The sequence below is a fragment of the Tasmannia lanceolata genome, unplaced genomic scaffold, assembly GCF_043159265.1.
Source record: "Tasmannia lanceolata isolate RefF3 unplaced genomic scaffold, GAP_Taslan_0.1 ptg000015l, whole genome shotgun sequence".
Classification (NCBI taxonomy): domain Eukaryota; kingdom Viridiplantae; phylum Streptophyta; class Magnoliopsida; order Canellales; family Winteraceae; genus Tasmannia; species Tasmannia lanceolata.
Window position 1 is genome coordinate 37,726,759 of NW_027518692.1, and position 25,398 is coordinate 37,752,156.

The 25,398-nt window shown below is 39.5% G+C and overlaps 2 protein-coding genes across 3 annotated transcripts; both read left to right on the forward strand.

The window, feature by feature from the left end:
• Positions 1-961: 961 nt before the first annotated feature.
• LOC143847080 (carbon catabolite repressor protein 4 homolog 1-like) lies at positions 962-17,858 on the forward strand. 2 transcript variants are annotated; one of them, XM_077355760.1, is made up of 13 exons: positions 973-1,101; positions 1,389-1,734; positions 5,464-6,235; positions 6,950-7,036; positions 7,125-7,208; positions 7,285-7,371; positions 7,483-7,569; positions 15,758-15,811; positions 15,918-16,009; positions 16,123-16,237; positions 16,314-16,464; positions 16,643-16,797; positions 17,164-17,858. In XM_077355760.1, exons 2-12 carry the CDS (start codon positions 1,577-1,579, stop codon positions 16,786-16,788), a joined length of 1,833 nt encoding a protein of 610 aa, XP_077211875.1. In that variant the 5' UTR covers positions 973-1,101; positions 1,389-1,576; the 3' UTR covers positions 16,789-16,797; positions 17,164-17,858. The 2 variants fall into 2 exon arrangements, with proteins under 2 accessions (XP_077211874.1, XP_077211875.1); XM_077355759.1 differs by having other exon boundaries at positions 962-1,734.
• Positions 17,859-22,455: 4,597 nt separating this feature from the next.
• On the forward strand, positions 22,456-24,608 carry LOC143847082 (non-specific lipid transfer protein GPI-anchored 6-like). Its single transcript, XM_077355761.1, has 4 exons — positions 22,456-22,569; positions 22,949-23,353; positions 24,087-24,170; positions 24,372-24,608. The coding sequence occupies exons 2-4, from the start codon at positions 23,014-23,016 to the stop codon at positions 24,527-24,529; spliced, it is 582 nt and encodes a 193-aa protein (XP_077211876.1). The 5' UTR covers positions 22,456-22,569; positions 22,949-23,013; the 3' UTR covers positions 24,530-24,608.
• Positions 24,609-25,398: the final 790 nt, after the last annotated feature.

Here is a 25,398-nt window from a genome sequence, read left to right on the forward strand (position 1 = left end):
TTACTTCTTCCAATCTTTGCATCCGAACGGGCCACAGGCCGAGCAAGTGGAATCGGCGAAGGTGGCTAGCAAATTCCTGTAAAAAGAAAAACGGATATGTTATCAGCACTACTGTATTTTGATGAGGGGACTCTTACTTTATTAAAAGTACAGTATGGACCGCACCATAGGATGATCCAAACCGTCCATTAGATGGGCCACAACCCATGTAGGTTGTGCCCCAAAAATCTCCGTAAGTTGATCCTAACCCTCTTATCTAAATGTTAGAGGGTTGATCCTAACCCTCTATAGATTGGACGGTTAGGATCAACCTATGGAAATAATTTTTGGAGAACAACCTATTTAGGTTGTGGCCCATCTAATGGACGGTTTGGATCATCCAATGGTGCGGGCCATACTATACTTTTAATAAAGTGAGAGTGCCCTCATCAAAATACATAGTGCTGATAACATTTTCCAAAAAAATCTCCCAAACCAACCAAACACCTTCGGGGAGATTTGCTCTCAATCTCCCCTTTGACTGATTCCCTTTTGATATGCTTTCAATCTCCATTTGACTTCTGCTTCTCCAAATCCTCCTAACATATACCGGCATCCAAACAGAGCACTTGTGAACTCCATGATAAACATAACAATAAATAAAGAGAAGTGATATATTAGCCCCCTTTTCTTCCTCCAGCCACCCCCTCCTGTCTATTTACCACTACGCTTTTTACACAACAAGGGCTGGCCCGGGGAGCAAATGGGCTCAAATATATCATTCCCCTAAATAAAAGCTAGTGTTATTCGCACTACGATGTTTTTATAATGGGAAAAAGTCACCTTTTCTTTTATTATCCAAGCAGCCGTGAAAGTCTAATTATAAGAAAAAAAGACAAGGTGACTTCGTATCATTATCAAAACATAGTACTGCCGATATCATCTTATATTATTTCATTATTTATAGGATGTGAGAGGGAGAGAGAGAGAGAGAGAGAGGGGTGTTGAAACGACCAAAAGAGTGAAACTACACGAAGGCGAGATTGCAAGCTTATAAATAGCCTTCTCTCTATTTTTGCTTTTTGGGCTTCTGAAGAGAAAACCAGAGACCAAAATAACACGGTCAGTTCAGTGAAAAAACCCTAACCTTCTTCTTCTTCTTCCTCTACTTTTTTCTCTATTTTTTTCTTTATTTATTGCAACGATCGGGAGATTCTCAAAAATCTATCCTTTTTAACTTCGTATATTCGAATCGAACCTTTTTTCCTCCTTTTTATTTTTTATATATTTATACAGAGAGAGTGAGAGAGTGAGAGAGAGTGAGAGAGAGGCAGAAGAGATGTAAAGAGAGAGAGGGAAATCTCTCGGTATTTAGGGTTTTGAAATCTCTCGAAGTTTTTTATTTTTAGGTTAAGGTCGAATTGATTAAGGCTGGCGGATTTCAAGGTCGGGTGATGGCGGATCCGCCTGGTTTCCGCCTCACATTTGATTTATTTCGAGTAAAGAAGAAGGTTTCAGCATCGACATCAGAGTTAGGGTTAGGGTTAGGGTTAGGGTTTGAGGAAGATTTTGGTGAGGAATTGTTGTGTAGGGAAGCATGCTGAGTGTGGTGAGAGTGCACCTTCCATCTGAGATTCCCATTGTTGGCTGTGAGCTTACGCCTTATGTGCTGTTGAGGCACCCTGATAGTTCAATCACGACCGATGATGTTCCCGAATCAGCCCCTCTTGATGGTTTCTATTTGAGGTACAAGTGGTAAGTTATTCTTTTAACCATCTTCATATCCATTGTTCTATGCCTTTTATCTGTTTTGATTTGATATTTTGCTGTTTATTTAGTTACTCGCCTGCTTTTGATGCTTCAGTGAGAACTTGGTTGGAATTCGAGATCTTGTTTTAATCAGTAAATCTGGATATGATTGTTTAATGTTTAAACTTCTCTATATTGTCGATGATTATTGACTTGTTCGCGGTCTTTAATACTTTCAAACTGTATGGCCTTATTATGCACATTTGAACCTCAATCATGTTATTTTAATGTTTTGTTTAGGATTGACTATGTATGTATATGATCGGATCTGTTGCTGTCTACTCTCAGATGGGCCTGAAATAAATAAAAAAAAGTTAGTTCTTGTCATTGCCAATGTTGGCATTTTTTTTGAAAGGTATGTTAGAATTTTTTTTTTCCAGTAATATTTACCCATAGTGCAGAGAATTTTTTTTTCGGGGGGGGGGGGGGGAGATGGGGATGAGAGGTTTTAAGGGTTTTGTTGAAGTCTTTGAGTGAATGTGGGTGCTGTAATTGTTTTCAAGAGAACAAGATGGGGTCTGGATGTCAATTTTCCCTTAGTTGATCGCCATAATTTGGCGGCTCTTGTCCGTAGATTCTGTACAACTTGGTCTTAAACTTTGCATGACGGGATTTTACAATACTATGCATTCAAAAGCTACTTGATGGATTTTATTAGATTTCAATATTAGAATTTTTTTTGAACCTGTAAAATTCACACCAATCAGTATTGTCTTTTCACCGTAAGTGAGAAAGCTTTCATGCTTTGGAAAAAAGCTGCCCTTAGTTGATGTTTAGCACTTGTTGTTATTCGCTTTTGGTACAGGTAGTAAAGTGATCACTTAGAAAATGTGAAGCTTATTAACTGTTCTGCTCATGGAAGTCTCATTTACATTGCATGCCCAATGTTCCAAAATGCGAACACGAAGGCAACTAGTTGACTCAGCTAGGCTGAGAACTTGATCGAGTTAGGCAAGTCATTGATTGGCACGGTCATAGCTTGGGTGAGTCAAAGGAGTTTTGATTGACTTGGTAGGGTAAAATCTGGACTCTGGAATGAAATCAGCCAAGGTAAAAGGGAGTCGACTCGAGCAAGTCGATGATTGATGCGAAGAGTTTTAAAAACAATGCTTCAAATTGCGTTTGTGGGTCAATACACCGGCAAAGCAAATCCTAGTCGACTCAGCTCTCTGCGATTGAGGATTGCTTGATGCGGTCGAGTACTTGGTTGCCGCTGTCATAACTCGGGAGAGTCAAATGATTTTTTTAATTTATTTTTTGAAATGGAGAGTCGAAGGAATGTTGATTGATATTGTTGGGCAAAATGCAGACTCGAACAAGAATGCGGCCAAGGTAAAAGGGAGTCGACTTGGGCCAAACGACGATGATGCAGGGGAGTTTTGAAACTACGTTTCAAACAGTGTGCCTGCTTCTTTTCTGTGAGTAATAATGGTGTAGTACCGCCCATGTTGAGGTTGATGATGAAGTGGATCAACATGTGCAAAGGTGGGTCAACATGTGCAAAGGATAGAACATCCAAAGGTTGTTAAAAGTTAAGACCTACACAAAGAGAGCCAAAATGGCGCCTGTTCATGACCTATAATTGGATCAGCGAAAAAATATAATTGGATCAGCGACATGAGCCACAAATAATAAGGGAAAACTACTCTTTGTGAAACAAGTTTTGATGCAGATGTAGTCCATCCTTAGTACCAAAGTGACTATTTTAGTGATAGGGTTCTAGATGAGTATTTTATAAGGTTTTAAGTCGTAAGGTTCAAATATACATTTTCTTTAAATTTCACTTTAAGTTACTTAAGTGAATTAGAATAAATGATGATCCTTTCCACTCCCATGGCACTATTCATGTTACTGTTCACAACACTATTTACGTCACCATTCATAGGTGGTTATAGGGAGCTTTAAGTGAGGTTTTTTTTTTCAAACATGTATGTGTGTGTGGGTTGGGGGGGAGGGGAGTTAGTTTAGGGTTTTAGAGCTTTCTAGGTTCTATTCTTATTTTCTTTGGGTTTTAAAGGAAATTTTCATCTTTTAGAATAAAGGAGTTTGGGTTTATTTTGTGCCCAAAAAATTATGTATTTTTTTTAGTTCTTGGAATTATTGCAAGCATTTTGCTTTTCGTTCATGGTTTTCTTTCTTAGCAATAGTTTCCCTCTTTTAAGTTCCTTTGTTGCCAATCTCTGCAAGCATATCTTGTTACACGCCTAATTTGGCCATACCACAAATAAACAAGGAAAAAGTGAGAAAAAGATGGGGAAAAGGTGGATTCGAGGCAACCAGACCTCGTAACAATTCAATTCGAGAGGAACCATTACTCTCCTGAACAAAGTTTCCTTTGTTGCAATAAAATTCTCTCCTTCCTTTCATTTTCATTAAAATACACTTCTCAAATACAAGCATAAAGATAGTACCACATCACTACGCCATTAACCCACGTACATAACACATAGGCAATAACTAACACCCATAACCCTAAACCACATACCCACAACTACACACTAATTACATTACAACTACCCATAGACATAATAATAAAATGCACATATCATAGCTCTAGAGCATTTGATGTTGGAGCATATGACCACCTGGTCCAGGCCCCCTTGGCATGGATGGACCCCCAAGAGGCACAAGCCATCCCAAATTTAGATTTTCATCTAATTTTGGCATGCCTTGTATGCATGTCAATACTTTAATTAGTATGTTGCCTTCTTAGACTTTCTTATATTGTCTCCCAATTATGTGTAACACCAAATTCATTAGCATCTTTAACACATGTTGACTTGCCACATATTTCTTTCTTAGATTTTAGGGAATGTCCTTATTTAATTAGTGTTTAGGCAACTATACAAAATCACACGATTTTGTGCTCTTTTATATGTTTTAGTATAGGATAGTTTCCATTGTATTTTACCTCTTTCAAATTGAAGAAAGTTCTTTTTTTTTCTTTCATCATTGTAAGAGGAGGGTTGGATTTTTGGATGATTGAAGATATTGAATGAAAGTGTGTTTTGCAAGAATGTGCATTTAATCTTGGAGTTTCTCTCCAAATAAGAGTTGCTTTCAAGCCTCACGATTATTTTCATAATCTTTTGATCAGATCATCTTCTTCATTGTTGATTATACGTGGTTCCTGTGCATGTATTGGTCTATGGTTTTAATCAACCTAGTTCTAATCAATTGAGCTTCAATCATAATTTGATTTAATGGCAAATTATATTAGCTAAAAAGAGCAATAAGACAACTGAGAAGGTTCATACAAACGAAGCTAAAAACAAACAAGAAAGAACAAATCAATGAACCTCTTTGTCAACGAGGGAGGAAGTCAAAAGTCTCAAGCTCCATCTGATCTCAAAATTAATTAAGCGCCACTTTGCTGAAAGGCCACCAAATGACCCTCCACTCTATCCTTCACCTCCTCAATTTCGTCCGCGAAGTACGATGAATAAGTAGCTCCTTCCTCTACCCACCTAATTTCATTGAGAGAATCACTTTCAACAATAAGGACGTTCGGAAGGTCCTCACTCAATATTTTTGTTAAAAATATGAAAGAATGCAAATCATGCTGTGGTCTTTCAATCATGATTTACAACCAGATTTGCTGGGTTAAATTGTGGAGGTTGTCTTACCTTGCTGACACATTTCTCATTTATTCCATTCCTTTAATTTCTTTTCCAGGTATCGCATACAAAGTGACAGAAAAGTTGCTGTGTGCAGTGTACATCCATCTGAACAAGCTACCCTTCAGTGCCTAGGTTGCGTTAAGGCAAAAATACCTGTAGCTAAGAGTTATCATTGCTCTCCAAGGTGCTTTTCAGATGCATGGCAGCACCATCGTGCTTTACATGATCGAGCTGCTAGTGCTGTAAATGAAAATGGAACTGAGGAGGAAGAGTTATTTGGGCGATTTAGTAGTAGTAGTTCTGGAGCTTCAGCTCTCAATCCTGGACTTTCTGGTTCAACATCAACCATAGGACAGAATCCAAGTTTGAATAATGGTTCTACACCTTTATATCCTTCAGTCGTTTCGGAAAGGAATGGTGGTGAGACTTGGTTTGAAGTTGGACGGTCTAAAACATATACACCAACTGCTGATGATATTGGCCATGTTCTTAAGTTTGAGTGTGTCGCAGTGGATTCAGAAACAAGAATACCTGTGGGACCTGGGAACACCATTTTGACATCCCGTGTTATCCCGGCTCCCTCCCCTAGTCCACGCCGCTTGATTCCAGTGAATGGAGTTGATGTGATGGGACAGTTGGATTCAGATGGGCGTACTGCATCTTCCGGAACCTTCACCGTGCTATCATACAATATTCTATCGGAGGTGTATGGTACAAGCGACTTATACAGCTATTGCCCATCTTGGGCCCTTTCGTGGGCTTACCGTAGACAGAATCTTTTACGAGAAATTGTTGGCTATCATGCGGACATCCTTTGTCTTCAGGAGGTACACCAACACGTACTAAGCTATTTCATATGTGTGGAGTTATAGGTATTTGTGGGATAAATTATATGCATTTTTGGTACTTTTTATTCTCTTGTTTCTCAGATCTGTGTTATTTGACTACAAGTGGATAGGCTTCAATTTCACAAATCTGAGTTATAGGCCCATATTTACCTTGTATCTTATCAGTTCTGAAGTTCTGAACTGGAACTTGGACATCTTTATCATGGCCCTAGATCTTAGTACTCCATTCTTTGTACGCGTAGTCCTACACCTCAGTCAATCTCTCTCTCTCTCTCTCTCTCTCTATATATATATATATATATATATATATATATATATATATATATATATATATATATATATATTTGATTCTTCGCATTTATCCAAGAAACACCTTTTTGCTAAGATTCAACCCCGGGCTAGAATTCTTAGGGTCCTTTCAGCTGGAGGTCATATGAGACCTGCTTGGTCTTGAACAAAAGGCTCAAGATTTGGATCCTTCGCCCTGAACATTAACCTAAAGTTCTCAATACCTTTGCCAGAGTGACATGCCCTTTGACCCTTACATCTACTCAAATGAGGATCAGATTAGGTGAACTACTCTTAAATGTGGTGCTGTTAAGTTCTGACACTCAGAAGAACTTTAAGTACTAAGGACATCTATGCCGTTTACAAACTTGCAAAGTAAATCTGGGAATGGTTTCTTTCTTTCAGGTTCAGAGTGATCACTTTGAGGAGTTCTTTGCTCCTGAACTGGATAAACACGGGTATCAAGCTCTCTACAAGAAAAAGACAGCGGAGGTTGCTTTACAATTTGTTGTTTCTCAAATTTGTAAAATGCAAGGTTTCTTCAATTTTTCCCCCTAACTTCTATAGTTATGGATTGCAGGTTTACAGTGGAACTACCTATGCAATTGATGGTTGTGCTACTTTTTTTCGTAGGGACAGGTTTTCACATGTCAAAAAATATGAGGTGTGGACACATTCTATCTGTAAATCATGGGTTCTAGCATTCTTTTACATGGTAATTTCTTCATTCTTGTCTACAGGTTGAGTTCAATAAGGCTGCACAATCTTTGACTGATGCTGTGGTTCCAAGTGCTCAGAAGAAAACTGCTTTAAATAGACTGCTTAAGGTTGCTTTACTGCACTAAGTGCACTCAATTTTAAGCTCATCTCCATTTTTCCTTCAAATTACAGATATTTTTATTTGTTTGTGGTTTTAACTGGCCTTTTCATGTCTATAGGATAATGTTGCATTGATTGCGGTCTTAGAAGCAAACTTTAGTAACTATGTGGCTGATACTCCTGGAAAACGGCAGCTTCTTTGTGTGGTGAGAAACTAAGCATACTTTTTTTTAAAGGACTAAGCATACTTCTTTTTAATTATGAATTATGGTATGCGTGACTTGCATTTGAATTTCCATCATTGTTGTCCAAATTTTCTTCATGCATGGTGCTATTTTTAGCACAGGTTCCTAAATATGTGAAGAACTGTATTCTCTGTTTGCATTATGGTAGCATGAATGCCATTTGCTTTGTATTTACATCGTTGCTTTTGTGTCTCATCATATTTTCCTGTGGCACTGCTAAGAAATGTATTAAGAAATAGCAGATTGGTACCAAAAAGTAAACAGAGCAGAAGGAAAACAAATTTTTCCAATTGTACAGGTAAAAGGTAAATGGGGGAGTAGTCCAAGTAGAAATGACAGGAAAATTGATTGCGCAATTAACCATTATGCCAGCAAATTCACTTCTTTGTGACTCTGTCAAAGAAAAATCAGCTTTCTAGCAAATTCAGTTTTCAGATTGTTAAATGCACCCCATAGGTTGCATGCTAGAAGAGGAAAAGCAATCATCTAACCAATCTGGATCAGTTGGATTGTGAGGCTTCCAAATAGTGTTTAACGTTTCCCTCACACACACGCGCGCGCGTATGAATAGCAGTGCTGGTAGTCTATTAATAGTATTAAAAACAGAAAAGATGGTCCCAAGTATCATACCCTATTAGTAGGGGGCAAGGATAAGTTCCCATAAGAGGCGTAAGAGATGAGGTGTACAATATGTATTGCGTACCACGTTAACTCCCAGGACAACAAATGTCATTTTTTCCTTCAAATCCTATCCTTCTAAGATTAACCAGGCCAGTGTTCAATAACATATTTTTGCTTCCATATATTCAGAAGGCTTGAAAACGATCACCAAAGGATCCAGGGAACCTGTGAAGCCAGATAATGCTCAGCCTGAACTACGCTAATGCCCCACGTTGATGATACACTCATTACGAGTCTTGCAAAGACATGATATGCAACTAGTGTTCAGAAGTTTACTTATTGAGTGCATATTTTGTAGTAGTTGTGAGAAACAATACCCTAAGGGGCCGTTTGGATACACGGAATTTAGAATCTTGGATTTCCTCAAAATCGTAGATGGGAGATGAGAGAAGGTGACCAGCCATCGTTTTCTGATTTCTCGCCCTTGTTTTTGTTAGCAAGAGAGTAGATCATCACATGTTTTTAGGTTTTAGAAATCTCATGATGGGGGAGAGATTTCTAAAACCTGGATTTCTTAGGATTTCTTACCAAAAATCCAAGATTTTAAAGAGAAGCGAAACAGAAGGACTCCGTTTTCTCTCGTCTCCCATCCAGGATTTTGAGGAAATCCAAGATTCTAAAATCCGTGTATCCAAACGGCCCCTAAATGAGCATGAAAGCATAAGATAACCAATGGATTTGGAAACCCTGAAACACATCTAACAATAATGTTGAATGTCCAACCCCTTGTTTGGCATCAGGTATGCACCTCGGAGTTCTACTACGTATGATGATTAGTAAGATATCCATGATTTAGTACTTCTACGATTAAAAATACACTAAGAAGGAGAGAGTTTTTGAGACTGCAATGGCGATATAGTTGTAAATTGTTCAACCGATTACCATGAAGGTGCCATCTGAATGTTTTTAAGCCAATATTTTGTACCTTACCCTCTTACCTGTTGTTAGAAAGTAGAATATATAGTTACCTGGGTGAGAAGTAAATTTGGGAGGTGATGGAAAATCATTCGAGCAACCCCTTTTGAAACCCTTGAGAATGCTTATAGGTGGCTTTATGGAAACGGTGAAGTATAATGGCAGACGGGGCTTTATTGTGTGTTAAAACTTAGGTTCTTCCCAAATCCCAATATCATGGATCATTTTAGCTTTTCAAAGAAAAGAAATGTCATGGGTCATTGGGGATTTGATATTAAAGGGCGGGAATGGATTAAATAATTTATTTCACTCGGCCTTTTCTCCATTTTGATAACTGAAACTTCAATATGATCATTTCATCCATCTTGAAATTGAGCCCCTTTATCACTTTATCCTTCTTGTTTGTTTTGGTCATTTGACAATTAGTCTTTGGTTTATAATTAATATTGACATGTTCAAGTGATTTACATTTGACAATTTCGGTAATCGATATTAACTCGAGTTTTGACAAATTGTGGAATCTTCTTTTGAAATATTTATATATTGCATTTTTTAAATTTATTTTAGACAATAGTTGAATGGAGAGGGAATTCAAGATTTGATGGCATTAGTCCTTGGCATGTTGAGTTTCAGTTCTCGATTATGTGACAACCAACCTATGATTTGTGGACACGGACACGAGTGTCGCGTGTCGACACGGACACATAATTTTTGACATGGCGAACTCCCAAAATTTAGAAATGGGGACACGCCTAAAATAGAAAGTACATATACTCATCAAATCATGATTTGTGGACATGGATTCGTGTGCCGAGTTTCGACACGGATATGAGGTATTTAACTTGGCAACCCCTAAAAATCTTAAAAATCTAGAAATAGTGTCAAACTCATACACATACATACATATAAAGTTACTAACACTTCTAGCAGTAAACTTAAAAGTGTCTAAAGGAGTGTCACTCGTGTCCGAGACACGTGTCGGCAATAAAGTGTCGGCCAAATCATAGCAAACAACTCTTCAAAAAAGGAAAAAAAGCCTTTGCCATAGAAATTAAAAATCTGGCCGTCCTATAGTCAAATCCAAGGATTTGTGGCCGCACACACAGAAAAAAGAAGCAAAAGAAAGGTGGCTCAGACCTCATGTATGTCACATGTCCGTAATTGAACCCAATGAACTGGTAGGCAACGACCAGTCGAGGAGCACTTTGCAATTGGTTTTGTGATAATTGTTTTGTTCTAAAACCTTGATCAATGAGACGTCTTTACAACCTCTGAGAGAAGCTAAACCAGTTATTTCTGTCGGAGTTGATCTTGCGATGGAGCACCTATGTGGCATGGGACCAGGGCCATGTAGGCCGTGTTATAGGGTTCCAATGAATTATGGTCCTGATCTCGTGTGTCCTATGTGGTTCCCAGATCATGAAGATCATATTTTAAGAATCATTGTGTTGGTAGTGAACTCATAATTTAAGTTCCTGACTTTGACTCTAAAAACTTAGTTATGAAAGGACATTTTTTTGCAAGAATTATTTTTTTAATGGTAAGAAAACTTAGTTGATGGCGTTCTCAAAGGTGAAAACAGATTGGCGAGGTAGGCCTCCTTGGGTCCCATTGGGATCACAGACTCTAATGAGGCGGAAGTTGGAGCTGTTCTCCAAGGCCTCAGGATGATCGAGAGCAATCGAGAGCAGTCTCCTAGATCAATTCAAATACGCAATTGCTAAGTCCTTTCAAAATATGTATACGTATACTGAAATCATTACTATCTGTGTATTGCTTACAGCCAATTTGGGTGTCTCGCTTAATGAACATAACCCTTCTGTTGTCACCCAATAGAAATGGGATGAAAATAGTGTGTTCTCCCGTTCATATTTTGGGGCAGAAATTCACATGAAGCGATAATACCCATTGATTGTGCTTCTTTAGTCGTTGCAGACATCCCAACATAGTCGGCTCTGAAATTTGTCAACGGTCCATTCTCAGATGGTCCCATCTAGGATTCAGGGTGCATCTGATGTAAGAGTTGATGGCATTCTCAGAGGTGAAAACGGATCAGCGAGGTAGGCCTCCTTGGGTCCCATTGGGATCATAGACTCTAATGTGGCGCAAGTTAGAGCGGTTCTCCAAGGCATCAGGATGATCGAGAGCAATCGAGAGCAGTCTACTAGATCGAATTGATGGCGAACTCATTGAGGTTGAGGATGAGATTGATCAACGTAGGTGAGAAACGTGATTACTTTGGTCAACAACGGGGGAGATAGTCGGCTCGCGTTTATCTTGGTCATCTCAGGGGAAGATCGCCGGTACAAGAATACTTAGGTCATCACAGTAGAAGCTACTGTAGTTGTGGTTTTGAAATAGAGATTCTAAAAGATGTATATCTAGACTTTATCGATGCGGGATACTCAGCTCTAGATGCTTTTCAAGCATGGAGTTGCAGAAGGATTGTTGCAGGAAAAGCCTTATGCTAATCAGAAAAGGACAAAGTATCAACGTTTCACCCTGAACCTCGCCACGAAATACTATGGGTTAAAAACGGCAGAACAAAATCGAACCATCCCAGCAACCAATCGAAGAGCTACTGATAGAAGAAATGAAGCAAACAGAAGGACTACCCCTGGCCGCAATTGGAGATGCATGGAATGTGGATATTACAACTTTGGACAACACCACTATTGTAGAAAGTGCAATCTGAGTAAAAACAGAGGATCCCCAGAAAATGGGGGTTCTCTGGAACGCAGACGGGAAGAGGAATCATGAAGTACCTGAGTCTAGCAGATTTTCGGAAGTTCAAATCCCACCAGATGTGGCAGAGGAACGTAAGATAGCCCTCAGGAAATGTTTGGTGGGTCATATGAAAGGCAATGTATGGAACCTTGATATCTAAGTTGTGAAATGTGTTTCGTTCGCCGTTTCGTTTTGGCAACCGGAACGGAACGCTTCTGTGTTTCTGCTGTTCTCATTCCGTGTTTCGGTCGAAACTTTTCGTTCTGCTTTCCAGAGGGATTCTTTTTAAAAGAGTCAAAAATATGAAAAATGCAAAAAAAAACCGGAAATTGTTAGAAAATTAGAGAAGCTTGAAGAGCTTAAAAGAAGATTAGAGTAGATCTTAGTTGTTGGGAAAGTGTGTAAAAGAAATTTGTAAGAGAAGGGTGAAAGAGAAGAGTGTGGAAAACAATGGTAAAATGGGGTATCTATAGTGGTGTGAATGGTTGTGGATGCGAAAAGACGGAAAATACCCTTCCAATGGCTATAAAAGGTCAAACAATCATAAAATGAGGGTAGAATGGTCCAAAAACAGTCCCAATGGCTATAATGGCATTCCTGTAATTTTTTCCGCCTTTTTTACACAATTTCAGCCGAAACAGACCGAAACGACCGAATCCGGAACGAAATGAATTCCGACCGGATTTCGTTTTGGTTTCCAGACTGAAACCGAAATTTCGGCCGAAACGAAACGAAATATACAATTTAGTTTGGGTTACATGCGGTTTTCTTTTTCACTTTGTCCTGCATTTGTTTGTTTTTTTTCGTGATGTATTTGTTTTCCTTCCCTTTGCTTCTTTTTTTCTTTTGTATGATAATCTTGGTCCTTGGGCTTTTGCCCTTTTCATTAATAAAATTTCATTATTAAAAAAAGGGCCCTAGCAATTTGCAATTCTCTGTCATATGATTCATATCTATATAATATAGGATTTGACTATTAACATTCCCTTGATCGAACCTAGTTTTTTTTCCGAAATATGCATGTTATGGTTCTGTCCCTCTAGAGCTTCCCTTGCCTTGTCTGAGACTAAGAAACAGAATCTAGGAGTGATATAATAACTGTTTGGATGCTAGATTGGGTCATCTTGATCTCAGGTATCAAATTAGGCGAGATAGTGATGCAATGGTTGGTGCCTCTGCATAATTAGAGATAATCACACTTCTCTATGAACTTAGCTTCAGGTTTGATAGCTTGCATCCATAATGGGGATGCTGGGACTCTCACTATGAACTTAATATGTTAAACATGTATCAAAACTGCTGTATTATCATCCTCTAAATTTAGTGGAATAGTAAACCAATTATTCTAGCCGACCCCAACTAGTTTGGGACAAAGGCTTAGTTGAGTTGAGTATTAAACCAATTATTCTGGGTTGTAGCTTGTTTATACTTTGTTATTGGAATAGCAAGGAAGGAAGTTAGGTCTGGTGCAGGTGTTTTTTTTAACTTAAAAGATTTTTTGACTGGCAAAAATATTTTAGTAGACAAAAATAAGAAGGAAACTGCATGCTGCCCGAGATGCGCAGAAACAGGAAAAGGCAAGCAACCACTACAAATTGAGAATAAGCACAAAAGAACTAGAAAATCAGAAGACTCAAAGCGGAAGATGATCGAAGAGTTCCACTATCCCTAATTATGCCATCTCTAGCTAGACGGGTCTGCCTTTACATTGGCAGATCTCCTGACGTGCTGAAATATAGCCGGGTAGCCCTCCAATCTCTCATGGATTTCATCAATCGAATCCACAAATCTCCAAGTAACTGGGAATTTGCAATGCAACATTCCAACCACCTAATAACGTTGTGGGAGTCTCCTTCCACAATCAGTCGATCATAAGAAAAAGAAAAATGTTGTCAGAGAATCGGATACCAGGCCACACCGCCATAACTTCAGCTTCGTTTGAGTGCACCCTAATGGGACCATAAAGCACCCCCTTGATTAGACCGATCTTGTCTCTTAAAAGCCCACACACTCTCACCGACCTTGGGATTGCCAATACTTGATCCATCAAAGTTCAATTTCCACCATCATGGTGTCCGGGAAGACCATTGGGCCGATGGTTAGTCGGCTTTCTCTGCATTAGAGCACACCTCCTTCCAGAACGACCATAGCGCGTAACTAGGGATTTGCTTCAATTTGAAAGATTTCTACAGTTACTTTCTGCAAGGTTTCCATGAGATCTTATGTTGCTATTAAACTGAACTAGAAACTATATCTAAGCTCTAAAGTTCCCAGAAAATGATCCTCAAACATTAGGCTTGCACCAATTGGTATCAGATCTAGGTTCGCCTCATGTGGTGCCTTCCCAGATATCTCTCGGTGGCTTTCAAAGCGTTGCTAATCCAGTTTCTGTTTATGTCATTCTTCCCCATTCAAGTTTATTCTTATTCAATTCACTGGTTTTGAAGTTGGCTGAATCCCTTTCCATTTTGGAATATCGAAGCATACAAACTTGGTTTCTGACAGCCATTTGCTTTTGGTGGTGATTTGGAGGACCCAAGATCTTGGTTGTCATCTTCAGGGAGTAGTGAAAATTAAGATTGATGAATGTAAATAGCTGGTGCCAATGGTTTGATACAGTTTTGGGCATTGCATCATCAATGCGTCTCCTTTTACTGTCCTGAATTGTGCTTTGAGTCGTACTGTTCTGAGGGATTTTAGAATGATGACTTCCCTATTCATGTCCTAGATCCGGAGAGTCCTCCCGCACTTGTTCTTCTGCGCGAGGGCCCTCGTTTCCAATGGCAGTTGTTGCAGGAATAGAGTCTCCAACTCGGTTAGCCTCAAGAATCGGCTCCTGGTGAGGAGGAGAATAAGCTTGTCAAGACTCCTCACGAGGGGAAGTTTCCTTCGTCTTCAAACTCTTTCGCCCAAGCTATTCTGGACTTATGTAGCAAATTTTGGTACAAATTGATTTTATTTTTTGGTCAGTCAATTCTCTTTCGGCATTAGTTTTGTATGCTAGAGTGTTGACTTTACTTATTTCTGCTTTGGTTAATACATCCTTATATTTTAAATTTCAGGAAAGATGATTTCCTTTGCCTATTATTCTGCCGTCCAGAAGCCAATTGTGTAGTACTATTAATATAGTGGGACCTAATGGTCCTCTGAATGCCTAGACCACACTGCCCAATCCATGTGTAGTACTATTAATATAATGGGACCTAATGATACTCTGAATTCCTAGACCACACTGCCCAAGCGATGTGTAACTTGTCTTGGGTCAATTTGATGTGCTCTTATCATAACAAAATGACCTTCATTTGTCTTGTGTTTCCATCTTCACAAAATCTTTTAGGCCACATTTGGATACCAACAAGATTTAGATTTGGATTTAGTCGATATTTTGAACTGATCAGATCCTTAGATTTCCAAATCAGCTACAACAGTGCAAAAAATTCCGATTTTCAATTCTGTTGTGCGGGACATTATTTGGAAATCATTATTTGTGGCAACTTCCTTCACCATCGCTGCTCCTCGACGTTGCTCCGGCAGCAGCGAGACATCCCTCTCTCTCTCTCTCTCTCTCTCTCTCTCTCTCTCTCAACATGATCATGAAGATGATTGATGTGTTTTGTATCCAAAACTCAAATCCAAATCAAAATACAAATGCATGAGGTATCCAAACAGGCCCTTATTTTTCTTATGATTTTTTTATTGCTATGCATTTGTTGGTATGAATTGCTGTTTTGGTTGAGGCTGGATATATGGATGTGTGCATTTGCACCACATTCATTATTTGGAGGCACCATGTAACTATTTATTTTCTCATGTCGTGTGGCAACAGGCGAACACACATGTAAATGTCCACCAAGATCTCAAGGATGTTAAGCTCTGGCAGGTTCTCATCCTAGCATATTCTCTCTTTCTGTGGAGTTGTTGTTGTGTTTTTGGGTTTCTAGCCATTCAACCTGAATTTTCTCTTGGATATTATTCAATCATCTCAGGTGCATACTCTTTTAAAAGGATTGGAGAAAATAGCTGCTAGTGCAAACATCCCAATGTTGGTTTGTGGGGACTTTAATTCGACACCCGGAAGGTATGTGCCATTGTTCTCATATGATCTTAGTTTCTGATGCAAAATATGTAAATTGTCTTGAGGCAAGTAGAAATTTCTTGATTATCTTAAAAAAATATTGCACTTGATTGTAGCGCTCCGCATGCGCTTCTCGCAATGGGGAAGGTTGATCCGATGCATCCTGACTTGGCAGTGGACCCCCTTGGAATCTTGCGTCCCGCCAGCAAGTTAACTCACCAGCTTCCCTTGGTAACCATGACATTTCAAGGTGCTTTCCCTGTAACTATTGAGTATTTGTGTTGGTTGTGACACCACCTTGTTACAGGTCAGTGCTTACTCATCCTTTGCAAGAATGATGGGAGTTGGAATTGGTTTAGAGCAACAAAGGAGGAGAATGGACCCCACAACAAATGAACCATTGTTTACAAACTGCACTAGAGATTTCATTGGCACCCTTGATTACATATTTTACACTGGTAAATTCCCTGTTGCAAGATTCTTCTGTCCCATCAATTATTTCCTATTTCCTCGCCTCCTTTAATATTTGAATTTTACCATCCATTTTTCAATTCACTGTTTAGACATTATTGAAAAACTTGATAGTTGGCTCCCATCTGGAAGCTCTCTGATATCTCAGATTGGATTGTGTTTCAGCGGATTCTTTGACGGTGGAATCATTATTAGAACTATTGGATGAGGAAAGCTTACGCAAAGACACTGCCCTTCCTTCTCCAGAGTGGTCCTCTGATCACATAGCGCTTTTAGCAGAATTCCGCTGCAAACCTAGAATGAGGCGTTAAAACTGCAGCGTAGGTTTCTTGTTTTTCTTCCTTCTATTCCAAGGGTAACATAGGTTGGTTGGACGGAGACTCCGGTACTAAAAAAATTTAGGCTTTCTTCTTAACCAATTGGATTAGCTTTGTTAGGGATTTGAGAATCAACTTTGTTTTGAATTTTTTGTTGTAGAATATGGATTGAAACCAATTCTTTCTTATGTTTACCATGGAGCCCCTGCCCACTACACTAAACCTCTGAACCAATACTTTAAAAATCAGAAAATATATATCAAGAGATGATTTTCCTTGTACTGAATTTTTTGCACTAATAGTTTTGCATATCTATAGAGCATTTGTTTGTCTATGGCCTGATGTTGTGTACAATGCCTTCTGTGTTAGGTCCTTGAATTGGTGGTTTTGTTTTGAAGAAGCTAATGGATTAGTGAGTTCCGTCAAAGGTATCGGGAGGTAGACCGCACACACTGTACTCTCTTTCCAGATCATTTGCTTGTGGAGTGCATTGATCTCTACTTGTATCATGTCGCTTTTGTTTCATAGAAGAAATGTCTTTATTGAAATTTTCGGGTTATTCATGCATTAGCCACCATCTAGTATAATTATTATTCAGAAATTATCCTCCACATGAAAGTTGTTCTACAAATCATATGCCTGGAATCAAAAGCACGGTATTGCACGGAGCTTTAGTTTATTACTGATGTCAGTTCTGGAGGCTAAATGCATAGTTGTAAGCCATAGAGGCTTTCTTTACTGATCAAATACATGAATAATAAAGGTTCGACTTGTTCAAATGGTGACGTTGGTTTTCCTGTGTGGATTCAAGGCAGCAATTAACGTGGGCAGTCTCCATTTCCCCTGATTTTGATACTTTTTACTAATTGGGTGTTTATGTTCAGGGAGGTTATTAACTCTTAGTTGCAGAACTGATCTAAGGTACTACTCTTGGTTTGAAGCTTTTCTGTTCTTTCCATCTCGCAGCTACTATTATTCATCAAATCCATCTTAATTATATCAGTTGTTGTACTGTTTTTCTTCTAAAGATATTTCACTTTTGTGGTTTTCCATTTTTGTTATTATCTTAACTCTAGCTCTAATATCCAGTCACTACTCAATTTAGTTCGGTATTTTTTACAAGGGATTTGCTTGGCAATTTCGCGTAAAGACATTTCGCAGCTTACTTTTGCCTTGTATAACAGCCATTTTATCTTATTCCTTTAATTCATCTGAGGTGGCTATTCTCTCCTGCAAAAGTGAGCTGCGAAATGGCTTCCCGTGAAATTGCCTATGAAATCCCTATTTACAAATGGGGCATTATTGTCTATTTGGAAGCCATTAACTTTATCGTTTAGGAAAACTATTATAACCATCTGCACGTAGTTGTGTTTAACTTCAAACCTTTTGCAGATAAGATTATTTGCAAATTACTTTACAGAAGCACTTTTAAGGCTCTGTTTAGCTTAAGCATTCTCAAATCTACATGTAGGCTATGCCTCTAAAAAAATATTTACAAATAATGGTTATGATGGTTCTATATTAGGGGTCCAACTTAGCTGGGGCCCAAACCAAACCCAACCGGTTCAACGTCTGGGTTGGGTTAGGGTTGAGGGCTTGGGCCACCCGACCTGAACACAACCCTGTCTCCTTAATTTATTGTGATTTTGTTGCGACCCGGACGGACCTGATTTCGAAAATTAGGTTACGCGGGTTGTGTTAGGGTTGACACTCAACCCGTGGTTCTGGCTGGGTCGAGTTAGGTTTAGGTGATGTGACCTCGGCTTTGGTTAGGGTTGGCCTCAAAACAATCCAACCCCTGCACCCCGACTCTATATTTATCAGTTCTTCATGCAGCGAATGGCTTTCAAAGAGGCTGCAATCTTCCATTTGCAATTACCGTTTACTTAAAAATAACCACGTTTGTATCTACTTGATGCTGTAAATGGCTTCCAAAGAGGATGATGATCAGGCCCTGCAAATTGTTAAAGCAAAAAAATATTCCTTGGAAAAATTTCAAAGAGGATGATGATGATTAGGCCCTGCAAATTGCGAAAGCAAAAAAATATTTCAAGAAATGTTTCTCCTGCAATCGAAAGAGGGCCCAATGTTCTTAATCAGTCTTAACAGGACATAACTTGCAACGTATTGTACCCCCCAAATTAAGACAAGCGGTGGGACTAATTATAATAGGCAACAGGGATTCCATCAAAAAAGCCTTTTTACGGCTGTTGCATGTCAGACCAGCCACCTCGTGAATTGAGACAAAAACTGTTGTCTTCATTAACGAGGTGGCTGGTCTGACATTTGACAGACCCAGCCTTGAAAACCCTTTTGTGATGGATGCTAGCAATTTCCATATATATTATTATGTAGCAGCCTCTTTAATTTGTAATAAAAGCTGAACGTAATTTTTTTGGGAGTGATAAATCGACCCCCATAAAGGGGAGAGAGAAAGACACATAGGAGTCAATTTAAGATATATGGGGGTCGATTTATCACTGCCCATCTTTTTTCATAAGAAGTTTTGTTTCGTATTTTGCAACTTTTTTGAATTTTCATATTTGCAACTTTTTAAGAAAAATTTGCCCTTCTGGTAAACTATAAAAGCTTGTTAATAGAATTTTCTAAAATCTCAAAAACCAATCAAGTTATCTATATTGCCATCTAAACAATTTTCAAAAAATTCATGTTGTTAGTTTTTGTTTCTTTAATAAAGAGCTTAGTTAAGTATTAAAGCTTGGAAAGACTAAAAAGTAGGGCTGCAACTCGAGCCGGGTTTTACCCGACCCGCATCGACCCGACCGAAAATAGCCTGGGTTGGGTTTAGGTTTCATGGGTTTCGGGTCGAGCCGGGTTGAGCATTCAAAAGCCCGCATGAATCTCGGGTCGAGCTGGGTTTGAAGGGGCCCGGCCCGACCCGACCCGAGTTACATAAGTTATAGTATGTACATTTTTTTCTATTGTTAGTTAAAAGTTAAAAGTGAAAACCCACGCACCCACTGTTATTGTATGTGAGTGTAATTTCTGCTTCTATGAGTTGAGTTGATTCAAGTGTTTGATTCAGCATTGTTTGATTCAAGTGTAATTTGAGTGTAATTGCATCATTGTTTGATTCAAGTGTACTGTGAGTGTAACTTCTACTTCTACAAGTTGAGTTGCCTTGCCAAACAAGAATTTTCCTTAAAAAATTGCGTCAATGTGAAAAAACCCGACCCGAGATTTATCATGGTTAGGGCCGGGTTTGGGAATCGTGGGTTTTCCGGAAAAAAACCCGACCCGACCCGAGTTGCAGCCCTACTAAAAAGTAAGAACTCCGCCTATCTTCTCTTCCAACTTTCTAAGTAAGAAAATGGTAGGGGTGTGTGGACCTTCAAAATCAACCTTTTCCTGGTTAGGTAAGTTGGGATTGAACCACAGACCTCCAGTTTGAAGAAAAAAACCTTGACCATTGAGCCAGAAGCTCAATCCCTAAAATCCAAACTTAAACAGGCAGGATCAGTGCACATTACCAGGATTCATGGACACAATCACGGTCAAATGGAGATGTGGTATGTGCTTGGTAATCTGGATGTTATGGTCCTAAGTGGGGGTCCATCTAGGTATGAAGACTACCTAGAAATGGCCACCAGAGTAAAGTTGCCACAGAGTGTGCTGCTGCGGAAGGAGCGAGGCAGATGCGGAAGCATGATAGTATGTTGCGGTCCTAAGTGGGGGACCGTCTAGTTATGGGATTGGGCGGGCCACACTCTAGTACGGGACAGGTTTAAATGGCCTTGCTTAACGTGTTCCATCAGCTCCAGAGCTTCTTGCGTACTGGTGAGGTACCTAAAAGTGGAGCATTGATTTGATGGGGTCATCATAGGGCAACCCAGTAATTCCAGTTCTGATGTAGAACATAGATATTATTCGCAAGACCGACTTACGCAGATACCCACTGCTTAAACATGTCTCTAGTATCACTCTTGATGAATGGTATAGAATTATTTGACAAGGGGTGGAAAGAAGGGCAATAACCCGGACTCAACAATATTCATGGACCTGGGCAGAAAAATGCCGTACACGGTCGTTTTCCTTATTGGTGATCCTCTTCATCAATATCTTAATGGAAACGATGTTTCCCAATTAATATTGTTGGAAAGTTGCGCTGTTTCTAGGATTTCTAGTTGCCGTATTGGGTCGGAAGCCAAAATTTAGAAGCCTCTTCTTAACAGGTGCTTAAGAGTCCTGATTTTGCAAATTATAACTAACTAGTTAAACCATTGAATTGCCTCGTGATGTTCTACAGTCTCAACGGTCTTGATCGTGATCGCACGTGAGGATGAATCATCACCATTGATCCAAGAGGGTAATGTCTGCCCTGTCGTTCTCCAAACTTTATTGTGAGCTTGCCAAACATGAATGCCACTAGATTCAAATATTACTCGGTTGCCACATAGGTCGACCATTGGATGGGGACACTTTGGTAGGGCACGACCTCTCTTGTAGACATAATGGGCCCCACTTTTGATTGATCTAAATCTTGATTACCTTCAAATCACAGCCATTCATTCAAAATCTTTTTTTGTCCTTTAGTAGGCCCTGAACTCTTTTAGATCAAAATGAAACCATTGAGAACACATTGATTGGTACACACACAATTCTTCCTCCTTAACTCTGTTTTTTTCCATTGCTTTTTTTTAAAAAGTCTGGAATCGGTCGGAGTTGGAATCAGATCCCCCTTCCCTCGCCTGATTCCGGCGATCCAAACCCACGCTTAGAATAGTCTGATCAGTGTGTTTCTTTCACAATGGGCCCACCAATTGGCTGTATATGTTCGACCCTAGTCATCAATCAATGGGCCCCACAATTCAACAATCATGCAAACAGGATAATCCGATGGTCCATTCAGAATGGGCCCCGTCAATTGACTGATTTCAAAGCATCTCTGTATCTGCCACGTGTCAAATGAAGATTCGAACAGATCACCTCAACAGTAGTCACAAGTTTTTCCAAGGTCTTCTTCACCGAGTCATGATTGTGGCCAACAATGCACGCGTTTTCTATTCCAAGTGGGGCCCACTCTACCCAAAGGCATTTACTCCCACACCACCGACTTGTCTTGAGTGTGGTTGGTAAAGCACAGAACCATTACACTTATATTATCTCACTCCCACTCCACTAACTAATTGACCTTCCATTGATTAAACTAAATAATCACCCCCTAAGTTAGTGACATGCTGGATGAAGTTTTAAGCTGGGGCCCACATGATCACAACCGTCGGATTCAAGACTGGATGGGAAATCACCGGTCCAAAAAAATGATACGGGCACATCGACCAATAGAGAACCGTAGATCGGCGGGTTAAATCTCTAAACCCCGATTGTCCGCCGATAATTACTTACAAACCCAATTGGAAAATGGTTTTTATCTATAAATCCCTAATCTGTAACACATATACTGATTAATCACCAATAATCATATTTAGTAAAAAATTTAAACTTTTTTTTAAAGAATATTTCCAAGAAAATGGCTTATTTTTTAACCTATAAATCCCTATTTAGTAAAATTAGGGAATTACAAGTATGGTAATGAATTCATTTTTAATATGAGAAGAAACTAAGCCAAATCTCCTCTCTTTTTTCATATGGAATTTGTCCCATTAAAATATCAATGCTATCACAAGCACCTTTTGTCATGCTCACATGGGTGGCTCTACCATTTTTAACCAACATAATTATTGCAACCCCTCTACCCATTTCCCATCTTTTTCATCTCTTGTCCTCAGAGTAGAGAACTTCACTTTATAAGGGGTGAACAAATTACAATTTCAAAGAAGAAAGGAAAAGCTTCACCACCACCCCCTTCTCTGCCAGGCCAAAGAATCCCCTTCAAAGGGCTCATCCCCGGATCTTACAAGTCCTAAGTGGGGTCTGGACCTCTTGCTTTTGGGTTCGTGTCCCCTCTGTTTGCTGTTGGGCTTTGAAATTCTGTTTCACTTAGTTGTTGCTTGCTTGTTGGTTTTTGGCCGTTGTTCTTGATTTGTTTTTGTCCGTGCTGCTTTGCACTTAGTCTGTTCTTGTTTCCCGGTCGCTTGTGGCTTGGGTGCGCTCTTGCTCTATCTTTGTAATCTCCATTTTTTTCAATATATCTGGTCGGGGTCTGCCTAACCCCAGCTTACCCTTTTCAAAAAAAAACAAATTACAATTTCATACCCCCTTTGTCCTCCCAAGAACTTCTCTCCTTCCTCTCTCACAACCATGGCCAAAGCTAGAGGCTTACCAGCCGTTGGATTATCATCAATCATTGTGCTTTTGTTGATCGGTTTTGCGAGATCGGATGTAGCCAGTGATAGGGCCGAATGCGCCGATTCCTTAGTGGGGCTCGCAACTTGTCTTCCTTACGTACAGGGAAATGCGAAGGCGCCCACGCCGGACTGTTGCACCGGTCTGAAGACTGTCCTAGACAAGAGCAAGAAATGCCTTTGTATACTCATCAAAGATAGAGATGATCCTCAACTTGGTATAAAGATCAACGCGTCTCTCGCCGTCAATCTCCCTACTGCATGCAGTTCTCCTGTAAACATTACTCAGTGCATCGGTACGTATTTTCTACATAGGGTGCACGATCATGTTTTGATAATTATGAGATGAATTAACTTGTCGCTATGGGCACGTATATAAGGTGTAAACCCTAATAATTCATTGATGCTTTTTGGTGACCGCCGGTATCTTTTTCCGGCAGTTAAATTGAGATACAGAAAAACAGACTTTCTTGCAGTGGGTTTTTATTCTTTAATTGGCTTCTTAAGTTGTGACAGTTTTTGACAGCTTATTTATAAAACAAGATTATTCGTCTCCCTTATAGGTAGATATATTTATTTAGGTTACTGATTTTTGCAATACCGTGTTTTAATAATTGCACAAATTCAGTTTGCCTTTTCTTTTTTAATTAGCCTCTTACAGCTTTTTGCGAACTGCAACAACTTTTGACAGTTTTTTAAATATTAAAAGACAATATGAGCTAGTGCAATTATCAAAACAGGGTGGTCGCAGCATCAATAGCCTGTATTTATTTATATATTTATTTATATAGGCTACTGATATGGGCACTGCCATGTTTAATTAATTGCACAAACTCAGTTTGTCTTTCCTTTTAATTGGCTCGGAGTACTGAGAGCTTTTGGGGAACTGTAGGAACCTTTGGCTTGCTGTTTAAATATTAAAAGACAAGTTGAGTCTGCGCAATTATCAAAAACATGATAGTGCCTTACATATTTATATTTCTCTTGATAATGCTTCTGCTGAACACACGATTGGGTTTATGGTATTAGATCTTCTACACTTGGCTCCAGGCTCGTCAGAAGCTAAGGTCTTCACGCAATTCACTACCACAACTAATAGCACGACGACTGGTGGTAAGATTTTTTTTTTTTTTTAGATGGGTATTTATGGAGTATTGATATTTTTTTGTTTGGAAAATGGTATTTCAGCTCCCTTGTTAGGAAAATATAAACAAAAGGGAGTGGGAATGCTGAAAAGGGGGAGTGGGGGTGGAAATATCAATTTTTCCTTCTTTAATTTTATCTTTACTAACGTTAGTTGTATGGTCGTTTCAGGGAAGGGGAACTCTACGGTTGTGAGTAGTCCGAGCAGCAGTAGTAGAACGACAGGAGAGAGTAACGGTGTGAGAAGTGGTCAAAGGTGGGGTGTAAGGGAGATGGTTGTTGGGGTTTGGATATGGTGTTTTGTCTGGCTCCTGATGTTGGGTGGTTAGAAAGTCTCCACGCCAATTAATTTCAATGTAGATTTATCAGACTCCTCTCTCTATCAATAATAATTTCATTTCAATATAATTTCACTATGGTGTTACTAGGGATGTAATCGAGCCGGCTCAGCTCGGCTCGTTAAGCTCAACACCTGAGCTCGGGCTCGGCTCGGTTAGGCACGTGAGCCTTACCGAGCTCGTTAATGGGCTAATTGGGGCGAGCCTTACCGAGCTCGTTAATGGGCCAATTGGGCCCCAAAATCCTATATATGTTGGGTTATTTTGGGCTTTTTTGGACATGTAATGTACAATCAAATGATTTAAATTAAATAATTACATAACCTGTTAGAGATTTAGGGTTATAACTTATATATATATAAGAAAAGGGTTCCTGCTAGCTTAGCTGCTAACGTTAGCATAAAACAAGGGTTGGCCACATTGTTTGGCTGATCATAAGCATTCATTTGAAAGGCTCCATCATGGATGGGGTGCGTACCAAAAATCAGCTTCATTGGATCATCATATGATGTCCATTTGTGGGGGTGAAAATGAACATATACTTTTGTCCACTAATCTGCCCATTTTTTCAACCCACAAATGGACACTCTAAGATGATCCATTAGAGCTGATTTTTTGTGGACACCCTATCCATGAAAGGGCCATCCAAATGAACACTTTGGACCCCCCAACAATGTGGGCCCACCTTGTTTTACGCTAATGTTAGCAGGTAAGGTTAACCCTCTCTCTCGAGCGAGCTTCTGATCTAAGACCAAACTGACACCCCCTAGGTGTTACATCTCTCTCTCTCTCTCTCTCTCTCTCTCTCTCTCTCTCTCTCAACGTAGGTGTATGACATGGAGGTTAGGGGTTCACCAGCC